The following is a 16,168-nucleotide window of genomic DNA, read 5'->3' on the forward strand; positions in this document are numbered from 1 at the left end:
GTGTTGCACTGTTGGAGGAGCCTGTGAGAGATTTTCATTGATATATCTACACTGTAGCCATGTACACATGACAATAAAAGCCTTGAATCTTGAATCTAATGATGATGGGAAAAGTTAATCCCACTTTAGCTTTACACGCTTATTTCTCCAGACACACGTCATCACCTCCTGAAGTGTGCGTAAAGTGCTATGCCCTGAACAAAGCTAAAGGTAACGTGTGTCCTATGATTTACATTTCTGTAAACAACTGGTATAGACACGCCATGAAGTTTTCTGATGATAGACAAGTGTGTCTGACTCGGATGAGTCACTGAGGCACACACCTGCAAAGGAGCTGCATGTTTCCTCTAAACTCTGCTGAGGTAGTGTGTGCGTTTGAATTGATGTAGCCGTAACTCACCTGATAACATGTTGTCGTTCTTTATGGAGGGGAACTTAAGGGTCATCTCATGTTTGTGTCTATGTATCATCAGATGGTCCTCCGTGGGGAACCGCTGTAGATTTTTTTAAAATAGGACCGTAAGAATTGTATGTAGAAAGACAACATTTCACATTTCAACTGTAAAATCTTCAAATAGCACTTGGCAATATGGAGACAATTATAAATCAGGATAATGTTGAACAAATACCTCTCTGTCAATATTGCAAAACTATTGTGCAATTGACTATTGGTGCATTCACATAATCTTTAGACGATGAGATTTTGATAGAAAATATTCAATATAATACCAACTTTAAAGAGCATTTGTTTTTAAAGGGTATTTTTACACCTGAAGGGTTATTTACACTTTGTGTTTGCCTCATTTCAATGCTATTTTGTTTCTCCTCTTTGCGTGAGACAGTAACCCACTCCTCAGTGTTTACCTATTCATATTACAGGCACACATACACACACACACACACACACACACACACACACACACACACACACACACACACACAGGGTGTTGTGGTTCTCCCCACACACTCACCTGAGAACAACCAGGAGCGTTGCACACGTACGGCCTTTCCTGGTCTGAGTTCATCACTCTGCCCACCTTCTCATAAAACTACAAAAAAACAGACAAAAGGAGAAAGCAAAGCGAAACATTTAATGACTTGAATTTCCCCTGCGAGCATCAAGGGGGGAAATGTACACTCCTTGTTTCACGCTAATAATGGAACAAAAAATACACATACGTAGATAATTTGTTTATTTTCTTAAATTAAAAATCCAAAAATCCCAAAAATGAAATGATAGACCAAGTGTGAAATTAGCAATCAAACACAATGTAGAAATCACAGTTTCAACAAAGTGTTTATTTTCACCACAAAGTGACAGAATCTAGCACATTGCGCTGGTCTGACAGCTACAACTACTCGTTTACTTTCCACCTACTGACAAATCTGTGCTCTATAAGCATTTGCTCAATACACCACAGCCACAGCCACGCATCATGTCAGGTGTGCAATGGATTCGGTAAAAATTTGAGCTACTTTAATAATTTGGAGTGAAAAAGAGGACCCACTTTCCCAGAAAGGAGGAGTGCCTCGTACGTATCTCTGTTAATAAAATACAAAATGATACCAGTCACATAAATATTAAAGGCCGATATCCTTTCACAATTAAACTAAAGAAACTTAATCATATACACAAGGATGCATTCTGCTTCAAAGATATATGAAAACAGCTCTATTATAGACTATATTTGTGACAGGATGAAAGAGAGAAAAGACCAGAAAAAACAAGTGCATTTTATAAGCTTCTCAAGATCAAACCAAGAGCACAACAAATGATAAAGTCTTTAAAGGCCTCCATGTGCACTCTAATCATTGAATGTATTTGATGCCCCACTCACAGTAGAATATTTAAACCATTAACATTTACAACAACTTCAGAATTGACCCAGCAAATAGTCTAGAAAGAAATCTAGAAATATTATTCTACTATTATATTTATAAAAAGCATATTTATTAAAAAAAGTTAACCAATATACACAGTAACTGGTAAAGGAACCTAATCATTTTTTTAATACGGACTGTATTGTGTTTGTAGTAAACATTAAAAATCGATGCAAGTTTAGGTGAATTATTTACATAAGGAAAATCGTAAAATAAAACTCCTTAACATTAACGTATATAAATATTTTTGGGGGCTTTATCCCTTTACCTTTACTTCAATATCATGTTTGATGACTGCTGGCTACTGTGGCTATTTTACGTATTTATTTTTTCTAAGTCTTATCGTTCAGCACAATGCAGTGTACTACAATTATTCTCATCGCTGTCAAACACAAACAACCTCTGAGATGTCAATACATGCCAGGACTACAGATGTTAGGCACTTACTGACAGATGTTTTTACAGATGTTTAGTGATGACAAGTATTAAGGTAGTCTTTAATAATCACAAGCCACAGGGGAGCATATTTATCTTCAAGCCGGTGTGTTTATCATTAGCAAGACGTTTCTTAATTCTGAACATGCAGGTCGTTTGGTTTGCAAACTGGGAATAGACATTCAAACTCTGCACACAAAGATCCATGTGAGGAGTGACCAAAGCCGCACCGAGACAAGTGAACATCCAGGGTGTCTGGAGAAGCACATTGTACTCTAAAGAAAAAAGTGAAGCAAATGAAAGACATTTGCGGATAAAGAATTGACGGCCCACAATGCATCGTCTCTTTTTTCTGCTGTTTCCTTTTTTCTCAGTCTCCCTCATGTTACTCTGATCTAATCCCATCCCAACCAACATCCTTATAAAGTTTTTCATCATGTATGTTTTTGATAACAAACTAGTTGCAGTACCCTACAGCTCAATTGTTTATCACACACATGCAACAAATAGTTTATTCTCCTCTATCAATTCACAAAAACGCATCCGAAATCCAAGTCAGGGCCAAGCATCACGTGTCAAGCATGAATACCTTCATACACTATGTACATGTGTGTCTTTTTCACGGGTACAGACTATTTCCTCAAGCACAGTCAAAACACTCAAATATTGTGTTATGCTAAGCAGTGCTGTTTTCCTAACAAGCTGTGCTTCATGAGCGAGCCTGCAGAACAGGGTCTGGACAGGGTCTCTCTGTCAGAGAGCAATGAGCCCTGCTCTCTCTTTCTGTCACCAGTTCACTACTGCAGGGCCCCTGAAAACTCACCTGGTTTCCTTTGACACAACAAACATGACTAACACTGCTGATCCTAACTCTGAACTTAAGCTGGATCGAGGATGGAAGTAGGAATGAAGAACAACTGCTTCAAAAAGCTGATGGACATGTCAAAGATGTTCTCTACACTTTAGGTCACATTTGTATTTGAAATACAGTTACATCGAACTTTCAGATGTTTGTGAAACTCTGGTTGCCGCTGTCATTTTCCGGCTTTTTCCTGTACACCTGTACGACTTAATTCTAAAACTCTACAATGAATCGCAAATAAAACTGATGTCACCAGAAAGCATTAATAAGAAAAAAAGGAAACAAAGTATCAATTACGATGAAAACACATGCAAAGGTTTAACTTTTACCTTTCTGTTTCTAAAATGGGACTTGGTCATTTTATAACTTTCAGGAAATTTGAACCATATGATGCATAAAACTCTTAAACATGAATTCTGTGAATGCCTGTGTGAATTATCCAATAGCTTTCACACTTAAAATGATCAGTACTCAACGCCCCTTTCCTTGGAAGAGGCACTTGGCTCTCATTTGATATAGATGTTTTAGTTTAGCAGAGGAAATTTGGTTACACTTTACATTAACTATATCCTGATGTGTGCGAGGGGAAGGATTAGGGCCTGGCGTTCGATTTCAAGAGAAGCTGGGGAGGAATTCTCCAGGTATGCCGCTTATTAGAATTTAAACAATATGGTGAGGAAAAGAGGGGTTGGGGTGCAAAGGCATATGGGGTTAAAGCAAGCACAAACATGCACAGCAATTCAAATCTCCAGCTCCCCATAGCCTGGGCCTTTGACAGCACAAGTTCAAGGTAGGATCACGGCAAACCCTGAGGCAGGGAACTTGGCCTCCTTAGACAATGTCTGCCCTGAACTCCTGCTCTTTGAGTGAATGAATGCCAAAAAAGACTGATGTGAGACCTAAATACCTATCAATTACTGGTCTGTTTCACAACATGTAAACTTGTAACAAATGCAAAGAAACCCCTCAGTGGGCTAACACTCACGCTATTTCTCATTATACCATCACTAGAATAAAGGAAAAAAGTCCCCGAATGAAATGATTAGAAGGTGTACGAGTTAACCTTATAATAAATGAGCAACAGTTTTTCAAAGGTGAGACGTATGTGACAAAAACTCTTGATGGGTGTTGTGATTTTTGCCATCCGACCTATTTCTACATTAGTATAATCCTCACCAGAGGAATGTTTCACCTTGAGCACAAGCAGCACCCATCAACAAATAAAGGTCACATTTCATTACTGCAATGAGCCGCTGCACTGCAATCAAGCTGAGCATTGTGTAAAATATGTGAAGAATTAGATCTGCATCAAGGTTACCAAAGATAAGGTTATTGTCACTGACTAGAGTCCTTGCTGTTTTTGATGTTTTTATCTAATTATTCAGAGTTGTATGCTTAACGTTCTTACTTGACTTTTCACTTCAGCAGAATATTACTAAAATATTCTACAAATACAAATATATGTTATGTAGGCTATTATTTTCATTAAGGTAAAATGTTTTGATTCTCCAACGTTTTTGTATTCCTTTTGCAACAAAGAATTGGAAAAGGTGAAAGATCATATCTTCCAAACTTTTCCTCAAATGGTTGCTTACATAAAAACTTTAATTTAAATTATAGAAGTTAACGAGCATAACATTATGTGCATGTTTTTAAAAGCATTTTAAGGAGAAAAATAAAATTATCTTAGTCTAAATGAAATGAAATTATCGGAATTATTATTAACATCATCCTGAAACGTGTCCTTACTATCAGCTGCTATTTACACAGCCAATTAAAAGGGGACACAATAAATCCGGCATCCGTCACATTAATCTAAAACAGCGTGTATGAGAAAAAAGTGGTTATTGATAGTGTTGTCACATAAACATAATGACAGCGGAGAGTAATCAAATGATTAAAACATCTTTCTTTTCCCCCCAAGCCGTACAAAGCGCGCCTCGTCAGCACAACCTTCCTGAAAGTAACCCTCAACATCTCAGCGGTTAATCAAATATCGACTGGCCTGCAGAATGACGTAATGTTGGTCACATTGCTGTTTAAGACAAAAAATGGAACGTACATTTCACGGGACCAGGAGCATTACTATTTTTCTTTTTAACCGGCATGACAGCAATCCTTTTCCGGACGATCACTGGTGAGCTGCAGCGCGTTCAGTCCGGGACCGACACCGGCTATGCGTATCCCGAGATGGGACAGCAAGGCAGTGATGCAGGGAACCAACTTTGGTGCTATGGAGCAAATAGAACATCTATAAGACGAGCCAAATTGCTGTGAAATGCAATGAAACCATCCGTTGCAATGACACTCGCTTGTTTTACAGTCGGACAAATTCCTGCAGACTGGTCCCCGCTGCTACCTGCCAGCGAGCAGCAGCAGCAGCAGCACTTGACTCCGCGTTCAACTTCCACAACAGTCAACAGATAGGCCGACGCACGGACAGCCAAGTGAGATGACAATGCACCTACTCTCACAAAACCTACATGATCTATTCCCTCTTACACTTGCAAGCATTCAGGAATTGAGAAACAATTAGAAAAAAATAAAATTAGAGCAGGGCTGCTGAAGCGAAGAACAAAACAAGCTGTTGCATGGGAAAAAAATGAGAAAAAGTAACAAGAAACGCTTTAAACAAACACAACAAACCTGCAGGGGCGCGTGCACGGTCCTCTGCATGCTGGTGTGAGGTTTTCAACTTACCAAACAAGTGTAGAAAAATGTGAAGCAGTCTCTGAGAAGAAACCACGTTGGACTGAGAAAAGATTACAATACGATCTATTTAGAGAAGCATAACGTCACCCCCGGGTGACGTCACGTGGGATTCCTGAACTTCTAAATCATTGCGGTCCGCTTGGAGGCGGTGCGAGCGGGGCGGAGTTTAGAAGAATGCACACCCAGAGGCATGGACCGACAGTGCCGGAGCAGAGTGGGTGTGGCGCGAGGATGGAGCTCCAGTACTGACCAATTAGCCATGCAAATGAGATCTGGACTGCATTAACTGTTAACTCTAAGCAGTCCCATAAGCAAAGTGAAATATGAAGATCACAAAACGTCATCATTTTAAATACAATACTGGCCTTACTATATAGTAAATACAAAAAGGTTAAGTCAAATAGCATACTGTAATCATTTAAATAGCAAATGATAGTCCTGCTAAGAGGCGAATAAAATGTAGTGTTTGTTCACTACAAACAAACACTTTTCAAAGTACAGGTGTTACAGTTACCATTAACGACCTCACCTAAGCCCTCATGCACATACGACCCTGGAACTGAAGCTGCTAAATTAAATTCAGCCATCATTAATTTTTATTATTTACACCTGTGCTTTAACTACTGTGACATGTAAAAAGATCTAGTGTGAAAAGGCCTTATTGGATTAATTATATACAGAGAAAAAAAAGGATACAATACTTGCCTTTCAGTTAAACTCCAATATTATGTCAATGTGTGTAGGGAATTGTTTGCAATATGAAGCGATGGTGACTAACCACCTGTATGTCCAGGTGGCTGTCTGTAATGCACTGACAGTAATGGCTGGATTAACCTGCCATGGGGCCCGAAGGCAAAAATGAGCTGCTGAGCTACTATTAACTCCCTCCATCCCTCCTGCCCTCTGGGGAATGTGTATAGATGGATTACTACATGGTTTCCAATATGCTTTGTGCTAATTTGATAAAAAACGAATTAATGTTTAAGTATTCAACATGTCAACTCAAAACTGATATTAACAGATTGTTGGATAGAAAGGTCTTCAAACTGATTTTTGACACATGACCCACTTCAGACATGACTTGCCTAAAGAGAAAAAAATATATATATTATTCAGTGAATCATCTCTATTAACTAACAAACTAATTTCGTTTTGTTTTTTTATAATTAAAAAGAACATTTGTCTCACAAATGGGTATCTTGCTGTCGTCGTATCCATCATCAAGCTTCACTAGCAAATGAATTGAATGTGGGAAACCCATAGTAGTTCCACACTGCCTTTCCTTATATGTGCCTTAGCTACAGCACATTAAAAGAGATTTAAAGAGCTTTGGAGTACAAAGCGTTTGTGTTGGAGCTCTGTGTGACCTGCTGGGGCCAACTGGCTGTGATTTCTTGGGCCACAGACACCGGTAGTGAAGCCGTTCTCTGCTTCAGGGATTAATGACTCCTCACACTTTGAGAAATGTTTACCACTCGCCTGCGACCACTCCACTAGACGCACTAAGAGCTCTGTCACTGAAACAATAACGCAGTCTGAAAAGCCCTCATAACTCAGAGCTTCTCCGCCTCTGTCTTTTAACCAGAGCTTTAATCAACGTTTATGACATCCTTTTGTCTCTTTATTGCCAATATATTTCCCAACCAATCCAAACATTATGCTCCCAGAGGAGCAGACAATTAAGGTTGGAAAGAGCCGATACAGTTGAGGTCAGTGACCCACACTAAAGCAGATTTGATCTATATTATACTTAACCTTTTATTATTATGACTTTCTGCAAGGTTTTTCAGTAAGATCACCTTGGGAGCATTAGCACCAGGGAGGATGCTTTGTTGCAGAAGGTGCAAAAGGTGAAGGAGGCTAAATAACAAAAGTGTCATACGGGTTTTCAATTTGTAAACAAAGTATAAAACATCTTGAGTAAATGTTGACTTAAAACAATAGAAGATAGAGGGTAGATGTTCAATCAAATGGAATGTTACTGTAAACATTGTTTCCTGCGCTCCACACCTTAGACGACTGTGCCTGCAGGGATGGAAACGTTGGGCACTCAGTATAACTGCATACCATTCCATATTTCAACACCTCAGGCAAACATCTCTACTTGTCAAAAATGTAAAAGTGCATACATTGATTATGTTCAAATTATTCTCCATGCCACTTGCAAACTACAGTTAGATCTCCACACTGTCCGTTTTATAAAGGATTTTACATTTATAAGAAGTTCTGATGTATAATGTGTCAATACACTCACATTGGATAATTATCACAATGTTATACTAAAGGATGCAGCAGATTTGTAGACGGTAATTTTTGATATCATGACGTTTTCTGAATTACTAGAAAATATGTTAAACTGTTGGTCAATGGTTAAAAATCACAAAATATTGATGAATGACTTCGACCTAACATTACTGCCAAAGTATGACATTGTTGACATTGTTTATAAATGTCTTAATAAGAGAACTCTTGCTAAATGGTCATACTCTGCAGTATGGTGATAGCAGCTAAAAGTGGCTTCAATACACAGCAAAACAGCCGTACCATAATGCAAAATCATGTAGAGTCGTGGTTATGTTGGAACTTATTCAACTTAATAGTAGGGAACTATATGCATTTGTTGAAACATAAAAAGTTTGTGTTACCCGCCTTATAATATAATCTCCAGAAACAACGACCAAAGGTTTGAAAATGGTGCGGGACACACTCTGGTCCCGAGACGCCAAACATAAGCGTAGAGTTTCATGGTGGTAGTGAGAGCCTAATTCAACAAAACATATGTGCTGGGAGGTTCCCAGTAGATAACCCCAGTGATATCCCTGCACTCAACCACTCAACCCTGTTACATTTACATTAGGTGGCTGGTGAATGGTGCTGCCTGTTTGATGGCTCTTTAGATTTATACCAGTGTAGGCTGATGTCCTCTGTGCTCAGCATTTGTGGGTAAGTGCATCACTCTTCCTTCTGACATCTGAATTTGACTTCTGTCTGTGTTCATACTGGATTATTAAAGTCATAGGTAAAAGCATTTATAAATGTTCTCTGGCTGGGTTCAAAAACTGTCAAATAAATGGATGATAATAACAACACATTTATACCTTTCATTTACAAAGATGGGATTCTTATGATTTATAACACAACATAGCTTTTGGATTTATTTGTGGAGGAGTGTGACCGTTATAGTTTACCTTGGCCGGAAAAAACGCTCTGTTTAATTAATACCATTCATAAATAAACATGGTGGTGAGATGTACTTGAACGAAAATCGTAGGAGGGTTTGGAGCTGGAAAAACTGTTCCTGCCATCTTTCAATACTATTTAATTATATATTATAAACTGTGTTATTTCAAATGAAATGACCTAGATGTTGGACTACGTCTCTGCTAGATGCTGAATTACAGAAGCCAGAGGAATTTGGGTGCCTCTCTCTACTGCCTCCTTACTATATGTGGGAGTGCACGTAACTATCTAACAGAGAACAAAATTATCGTGTTGGTTATCTCAAACTTGTTGTGTAGGTCACATAGGGCAACAGGGTTTAATCACTTAACAGCAGCTGTGATATGTGAGTTTTCCTGCATGTACTTTCCAATTGAGGATAAACAACCTATTCAGTAAATCTCTACTGAAGAAAGTCACCAACCCATATATTACCGTATCTACGTTTATGGGCTGAAACAAATGAAAGAGTAATGATTAGTTGCAGCTATGCTCGTCAAGCACAATCATCAATAAATAACTGAGGGTAGCAAATGCCAACATGTTAAACTATTGCTGTCAGCTTCCTTAAACGAGAGGCCTTGTGTGATGTAATGCCTCAGTGTTGTGAAGCAAAACTGCAAAATATTTTCACGGGCTGGGCTCAATGTAGACCCACTACACCATCAACAGAACAGAACTAAAAGTTACTGCACACCTAATAAATGCAGAAAAGGCACATCTATTTCACTTGTTATAATATGCTTACGTCTTACGTGTACATTGTCCAGTCGTCCGTCTTTGTCTTGCAACCAATTGCATCACTGCATCCCTTCCACTGAAAACAGAAAGCAAAAGAAAAAACTTAAATTGGTTCCATGCATCACACAATCCATTATAAATCAGAATCAGAAATTGTTCATTTTGTATAGGGGTGAGAGCATCTTATACATCAAAATGTATAGTTTGCCTCTAAAATAATCAAAATGACCTTGCAGCACATGATGCATCAAGTGACCTTTATGGTATCAAACCTATGTATAAATAACATCAGACAGAAATTCTATTTCAAATGTATAATGTGTACTTTAACTTGTATTTAGCAACATGTAACAACACTCATGCCAAAGTTTAGGATGGTTGATAGAAGGCTTTTCATTACAGAACAGAAAGAGCAAGCACAACTGATATTTATCTGACCAACACTGCCACATTGTGGCCATGAGATGTTTTTCCAGCTACGTGATGCTCCAGTGTGTGATCAATGCCTCTGTATATCTTAATGCTAATCTCTTAATTCTTTGATTTTGGGGCACTTAGTGGCCACAAATCCAGACTTAGATGGGATTCAAATCAACACAAACACTTAAAGCAGAAAAGTTGATCCATTAATTTTGATATTACGCCCTGAGCGGAAAAACAATAATTTAACATTTTCAAAAACTGTACATTGTCATTAAATGAAAAATATTCTCCATGTAATTCATAGTATTACTAACTAGTAGCAGTATTTAGCTAGTGATTTTAGTATTGATGAATAGGTTAGCTTATTTGTTGACTATTGCAGGCTATTATTTTAGTCTTTGTAGTTGTTAAGTATCTTTTATGAAGTTTTGTCCATGTTCATGTTGTGTCTTAACGGTCATGTTCTGTCTCTTTGTGGTCATTTTGCCCCCATTGTGTAGTATTGTTGTGTGTCTTTTCAGTTTCTTTGTAGTAGTGTTATGTTTGTTTGTGGTCACTGGCTATTTTCCGGGGTCAGAAGGTGTCTCTTTAAAGGACATTTTGCAGGTGAAGAGCAGGGAGGCCCTGACACTTCCAGGCTCCATTCCTATGCATGGTAGGCCCATCCAGTAATCCAAGGGTAGGCTACTTAGTTTTACTGGATCAGTGCTCTGGGAATTGCGCACCCTTAGGCCTACTTAGGCTACCATACACGATCATTAAAAATAAGAATTTTAGAAAAAAAATACTTTTGTGTGTAATAACCTTAACCTGTAGCTATTCATTTTTTTATAAGTAGCAGGGATATTTTTATTTGGTAACTTAAAGATAAATACCAATCAGTACTATAAATTCACAATTAGTTCAAGTATGTATCCATTGTAATACTCTATTACTTTCTGCTTTTCTACTGAAAGTCAGACGCTTTACTTCCGGTCTGGGTGTCTCTCCCCAGCTGGTTTGACGCAGACCGGAGAAGTCACCGCGCCGCCCCGCCGCTCCAGCTGTTCACACCGCTGTCCGCCTGCTGTCTCCCCGCTGCTCTGCTGCTGCTGCTGCCCCCATTTCCAATGCAGCAGCGACCATGACAGGCATCGCCGCTGCCTCTTTCTTTTCCAACGCTTGCAGGTTCGGGGGCTGTGGACTTCACTTCGACTCTCTGGCCGAGCTCATCGTGCACATCGAGGATAACCACATCGGTAAGAGAAGTACTGAGCAGCGCAGCCAGCAATGGCCGAGCTTTGCAGCTAGCAGAGATGGCTAAGTTAGCGAGCTAGCAAGTCACTTCCTGCGTCCTGACAACACTGTTGCTAGGTGTGGTGGCTGTTGATGTGTACGTGTAGATATAACTGTTAATGTTCACCGATTGCAGGTATGTATCAATGCTGTATCACTGATAAAACAGCTGCAACACCAGCAGACACATCGACAGGAAGACACTTTCTTTACGCTCCGTCGGCTCGTCGTGCAACATTATTGCAGCCTCAGCCTGCAGCAGCCAATGAAGATACCCTCACTACTTATCCGCTCGTTTCAATCCGCCTCACAATATAGTGCAGTTTAATACTGTCTGCAAGTAAGGATGCAATTCACTATATATCAGGTTAAAGGTGGAGTTTAGTCTAGACTCTATGGTCATGTTTATGTTGTTGACCCATATTTATACTATTAATAATAAGTGTCTCATTATATACATACATGGTTAAATATATATTCTGTCCGTGCACCTTTACCCAAATATGTCAGCTGATGGGGGACAAAAAAGAATACTCTTTGCCTTTTGAAAAAGAAAATAGCTTTCAGTCTTGTTCAGCCTTTCGATCCACTTAATAAAGTCAACGTGTTACTTATGAGTCATGTACACATGTGTTAAAGGCCAAAATATGAAGTTTATATTACATTTTTAAAATCACTTTTTAAGAGAACATAAAGTCACCTGAGATCATCACAAATCTACAAGTTACCAGCGCCATTACAGTACAACCTTCTGTGAAACAACTTTGTATGATTCATTTTTAGTTGTTGTTTTTTTAAGCTGTTGTCCCACTGTGGGTTTAAATTGTTTACGCCACACTCAATCTGACCATCTGAAAAGTTAAAAAAAAGTACCTTTAAAGTTTGATAAATCAATCAATCAATCAATCAATGTTTATTTATATAGCCCAATATCACAAATGTTACATTTGTCTCAGTGGTCTTCACAGTTTGTACAGAATATCAGTATGACAATACGACACCCTCTGTCCTTAGACCCTCACATTGTACAAGGAAAAACTTCCAGAGAAAACCCACAGTTTAAAGGGGAACATGGGGGAAACCTCAGGGAGAGCAACAGAGGAGGGATCCCTCTCACCGGACGGACAGACGTGCAATAGATGCCGTGTGTAAATCGAAAAGATAATACATTTTAGATAAATAAATTATTGCACACACTTTTGGAGCAGTTTTTTAGAGACTGTGTTGCCTTTATGCCTGACTAAGTATATATTTGTACTTTGCATCATCATATGTTGTAGCCAATTATATTTTATTACTTTTGTATTTATTTTACTACTACTACTTTATATTTAATTGTATTTCAATTATTTCCAGTCCCACATGACATGGCTGATCTGATCATGACTGGCTCATTACACCATCACACCTAGCTTACTATCAATGCACCCTAAATAGCCTCTCCACAGTATCTCCCTTACTGCCATCATGTCCCACCAATAGACTGTATGGTCCCACCTCGATCAACAGCGCCACCTCTTGATCATGTGGGGCAAAACAATAACAGTAACTTCCTTTGTGTTGAGATTGGGAAGTCATTATGGTCAAGCTATACAATATACATTTCCCTCAGCCACTGTACTTATGATAAAAAAAATCTGATTTCTGAAATTTTAGACATCTATTTTGTTATTCATATGACATTTGATGAGCAATTCCATTTGGTAACCATTTCATTTGAGCATCACTAACTTGTGTGTAAATGTAATGTTAAGTTTATTGAAAAATGTTAAATCAAGTTAAGTTATTACCTGTGAACAAATGTATGTGTTTTTCAAAGCACGTTACTGTAACCTCTGTGTACCAGTAAAAATGTGGCTTTCATTTACTAACTTACTTTACTATTATGTAAAAATAGAAATATGGTATTGAGTTTATGATAGGCTAACTTAATTTAAGTTTCAAATAGATATAACATAAAAACTGACCTTGTGTATCACAGGTCAGAAACTACAAATGTATTATGTTTAATCTTACATACATTTTGCATTGTATTATGAACAGTACATTTTCATATCATTTTTGTTAACTAAGCCTATATAGTCTAAAAAGTGAATTCCCCGTGTCAGAGTTTGACACTCTTAAAGTTCCTACATCTGTTTCCTAATCCAATAGTTCAGACTCTTATTATTGAAGCTGACAAGGCACAGCTGTCTATGTTGTTCTTGTTTGTTGCTTGACTGGCTTTAATATCCTCTGCCCTCCGATTGTGAGCTGTGCATGTGTCCAAGGTGTTAGCCTTAGAAAAAAACAAACTCCAAATGACTTATTGGGGAATAACGAGGCAATTAGTTGGCTCAGAGTGGAAAAAACCTTGCTGCCCCCCTCCTTTGTCCACTGGCCTGTGCCCACTCTGAGAAGTGCGAAGTCTTGTGCGTTGTGCCAAGTGCCTGTGAAGCATAATTACAGAGAGTGCCTGATTTGGCCTGTCTTCCTCCTCATCTGGTGGCCTGCTGCTGCTTAAAGCACATTCTGCTTTATAATTAGGCGCCTGGAAAACAAGCACACATTCTTGTCCCCATTTTCTTTAGCCGGCCTGCTGTTCAGGTCTGTGAACAAGAGGTGGCGTTGCTCTGCTGTTGGTTGAGGGTTTGTCTTTTTTAGATGCACGGTCTGTACAGTAAAAGGCATATAATAGGCCAAAACATACTTTGCTTCAACTTTTAGATAGATAGAATTGGAGGGATGAAACCCTCTCCAATGGTCACACATGCAGAGCACACAGCACACACTTGTTAATGTATAAGGAAGTTATAATTTTAAGAATACCTATACATGAATATATTGTATTTAAATCCTTTTAGCATAGTTTGGTGCCCATATACATCCCTTTCCTTGAAGGATATTATTACAGTAACTTTGAAATAGAAAGCCTAAAGACATCATTTTTCATAGCTGACGATTCACAGTGTATTAGCCCCTTGTTATAAGTGGCTAATAAGAGTAACACTAAAATACATGAAGCTATATGAAAAATATATTATGTTGTTTGAATGTCATAAAACAGATATCAATAAAAATATAGAAAAGTTTCTATCCCACGTCAGTTATGATGCGGATGTGGTGTTTGTCAACCAGCAGATTCAAGTTGATAACATTGTGTTGGGTGGTCCACTTAGACCTCTTTGAACACATTTAGCTAACTTTAGGAGAGCTAATGAACCCTAATTCATCAGTAAGACAAGAAGAACATTTAGATTTTAAGGGTGTCTGTTATCATCTGGCTGGGGACAACAGCTGGAAATTAGCAATGTTGGCTAAAGCTGCCCCATTTACTGTTTTTTGTGACAGTTGATTAATTGGGCCTGTCCACGACACTATATACAAATAAACTAAAATAAAATAAAACATTTGATTACCAAGACTAAGTTGTGTTAAGCTTGAAATATCTCCTAAATAGACTGGTGTTCTTTAAAAACCTGCACGCACTTAAGCCAGTGAGATGTTTACCTTGTCACTGAGCGACCAGGCCCCTGTGGACCAGAAGCAAATGGCGATCATGTTATTTAAACCTGTGAGTGTGTGTGTAATGCTGAGGCATGGTGCACTGATGGCCTGCAGTGTCCAGGCTTAGTAACAATGAGTCTGTTTGTGGCCAATTCTCACTGGAGGCTCATTTAGTAGATGTTGGTATGCACCCCCAAAAATCTGCACGGAAGTAATAAATTTAGGAGGCAGTAACTAGTTCCCTGATCTGTGCACCTGGTGGGCCTAATTACATTTCCCCATCCCCCGACACCAGTGCTCCTGTTCCTGTGCGGTGACTCGACATGAGTGGCTCCTGTACTCAATAAAACATTATTCATATAACATGATGTACAGTCTGTGTTGACATCACACGACATGGGTGTGTAGTGAGGGACAAGTTTGATATTTCTTTGGTTGAAAACCAGATTTCTTTTATTTAAGTCTTCTTTACCTGTGCTCTGAGAAACAGAAAACTGTTGGCCCTTTTTGTGCATCATTATTATTATTATTATTATTATTATTATTATCATTATTATTATTATTATTATTATTATTATTATTATTATTATTATTATTATCACAAATATAACATTTTTGCAATGAATGTGTGTCTATTTACAGATGTCCCCTTATATTTACCTATGTGTTTTTGTTTCTTTCTATATGTATTACTTAGTTTACGGAATACGTTTTAGTTGCTGTCCGAGCCAAACATATTGATAATAGATCATTTTAACCTCCCCAGGTTTTTTCAGTAACCCGCAAAGGCAGCTTACACATGGAGCTTGACTCGGTTTCATTTCCTCCTCAGAGGTCACATCGTAATGAATTACCTGTGCCACCACTCCTGGTTATGTCCCCTGCTGCTCACAGCCACCATAAACATGTCACCATAATGCTCACCACTCTGCTCTACCCCAGAGTGCATTTGGCCATGAGGGTGCACGGGAGAACCAGAGAGAGAGTGTGTGTGTGTGTGTGTGTGTGTGTGTGTGTCAAAGGTCCAGGGTCGTGGAGGGCGTTATGAGGGGGCTACAGGCGTCACTTCCTCCGTTGCCTGAGGAAGGTTTGTTGTGTGATGGTTTCCTTTTGTGGGCCGTCATAGGGGCCCTA

At 38.7% G+C, this 16,168-nt stretch overlaps 2 protein-coding genes across 5 annotated transcripts in view; one reads left to right on the forward strand and one right to left on the reverse strand.

Annotated features, from left to right (window-relative positions):
- creb5b (cAMP responsive element binding protein 5b) overlaps window positions 1-11,307 on the reverse strand; it is a 41,575-nt gene extending 30,268 nt beyond the window's left edge. The window contains exons 1-4 of one of the 3 annotated variants that reach the window (XM_010776321.1): window positions 11,243-11,307; window positions 9,858-9,926; window positions 972-1,049; window positions 401-494 (exon numbers count right to left, since the gene is read on the reverse strand). In XM_010776321.1, the coding sequence (XP_010774623.1) occupies window positions 401-494; window positions 972-1,025 (148 nt within the window). In that variant the 5' untranslated portion in view covers window positions 1,026-1,049; window positions 9,858-9,926; window positions 11,243-11,307. Of the gene's footprint in view, window positions 1-400; window positions 495-971; window positions 1,050-5,824; window positions 5,939-9,857; window positions 9,927-11,242 lie in introns of those variants that run through there. The other 2 variants (XM_010776320.1, XM_010776319.1) reach the window with 2 other exon arrangements.
- jazf1b (JAZF zinc finger 1b) overlaps window positions 11,286-16,168 on the forward strand; it is a 13,328-nt gene continuing 8,445 nt past the window's right edge. Inside the window, exon 1 of one of the 2 annotated variants that reach the window (XM_010776317.1) lies at window positions 11,286-11,511. In XM_010776317.1, coding sequence (XP_010774619.1) covers window positions 11,397-11,511 — 115 coding nt within the window. In that variant the 5' untranslated portion in view covers window positions 11,286-11,396. The remainder of the gene's footprint in view (window positions 11,512-16,168) is intronic. The other variant, XM_010776318.1, reaches the window with a different exon arrangement.

The sequence above is a fragment of the Notothenia coriiceps genome, unplaced genomic scaffold (genome assembly GCF_000735185.1).
Source record: "Notothenia coriiceps isolate Sejong01 unplaced genomic scaffold, NC01 NC01_scaffold00016872, whole genome shotgun sequence".
Taxonomy (NCBI): domain Eukaryota; kingdom Metazoa; phylum Chordata; class Actinopteri; order Perciformes; family Nototheniidae; genus Notothenia; species Notothenia coriiceps.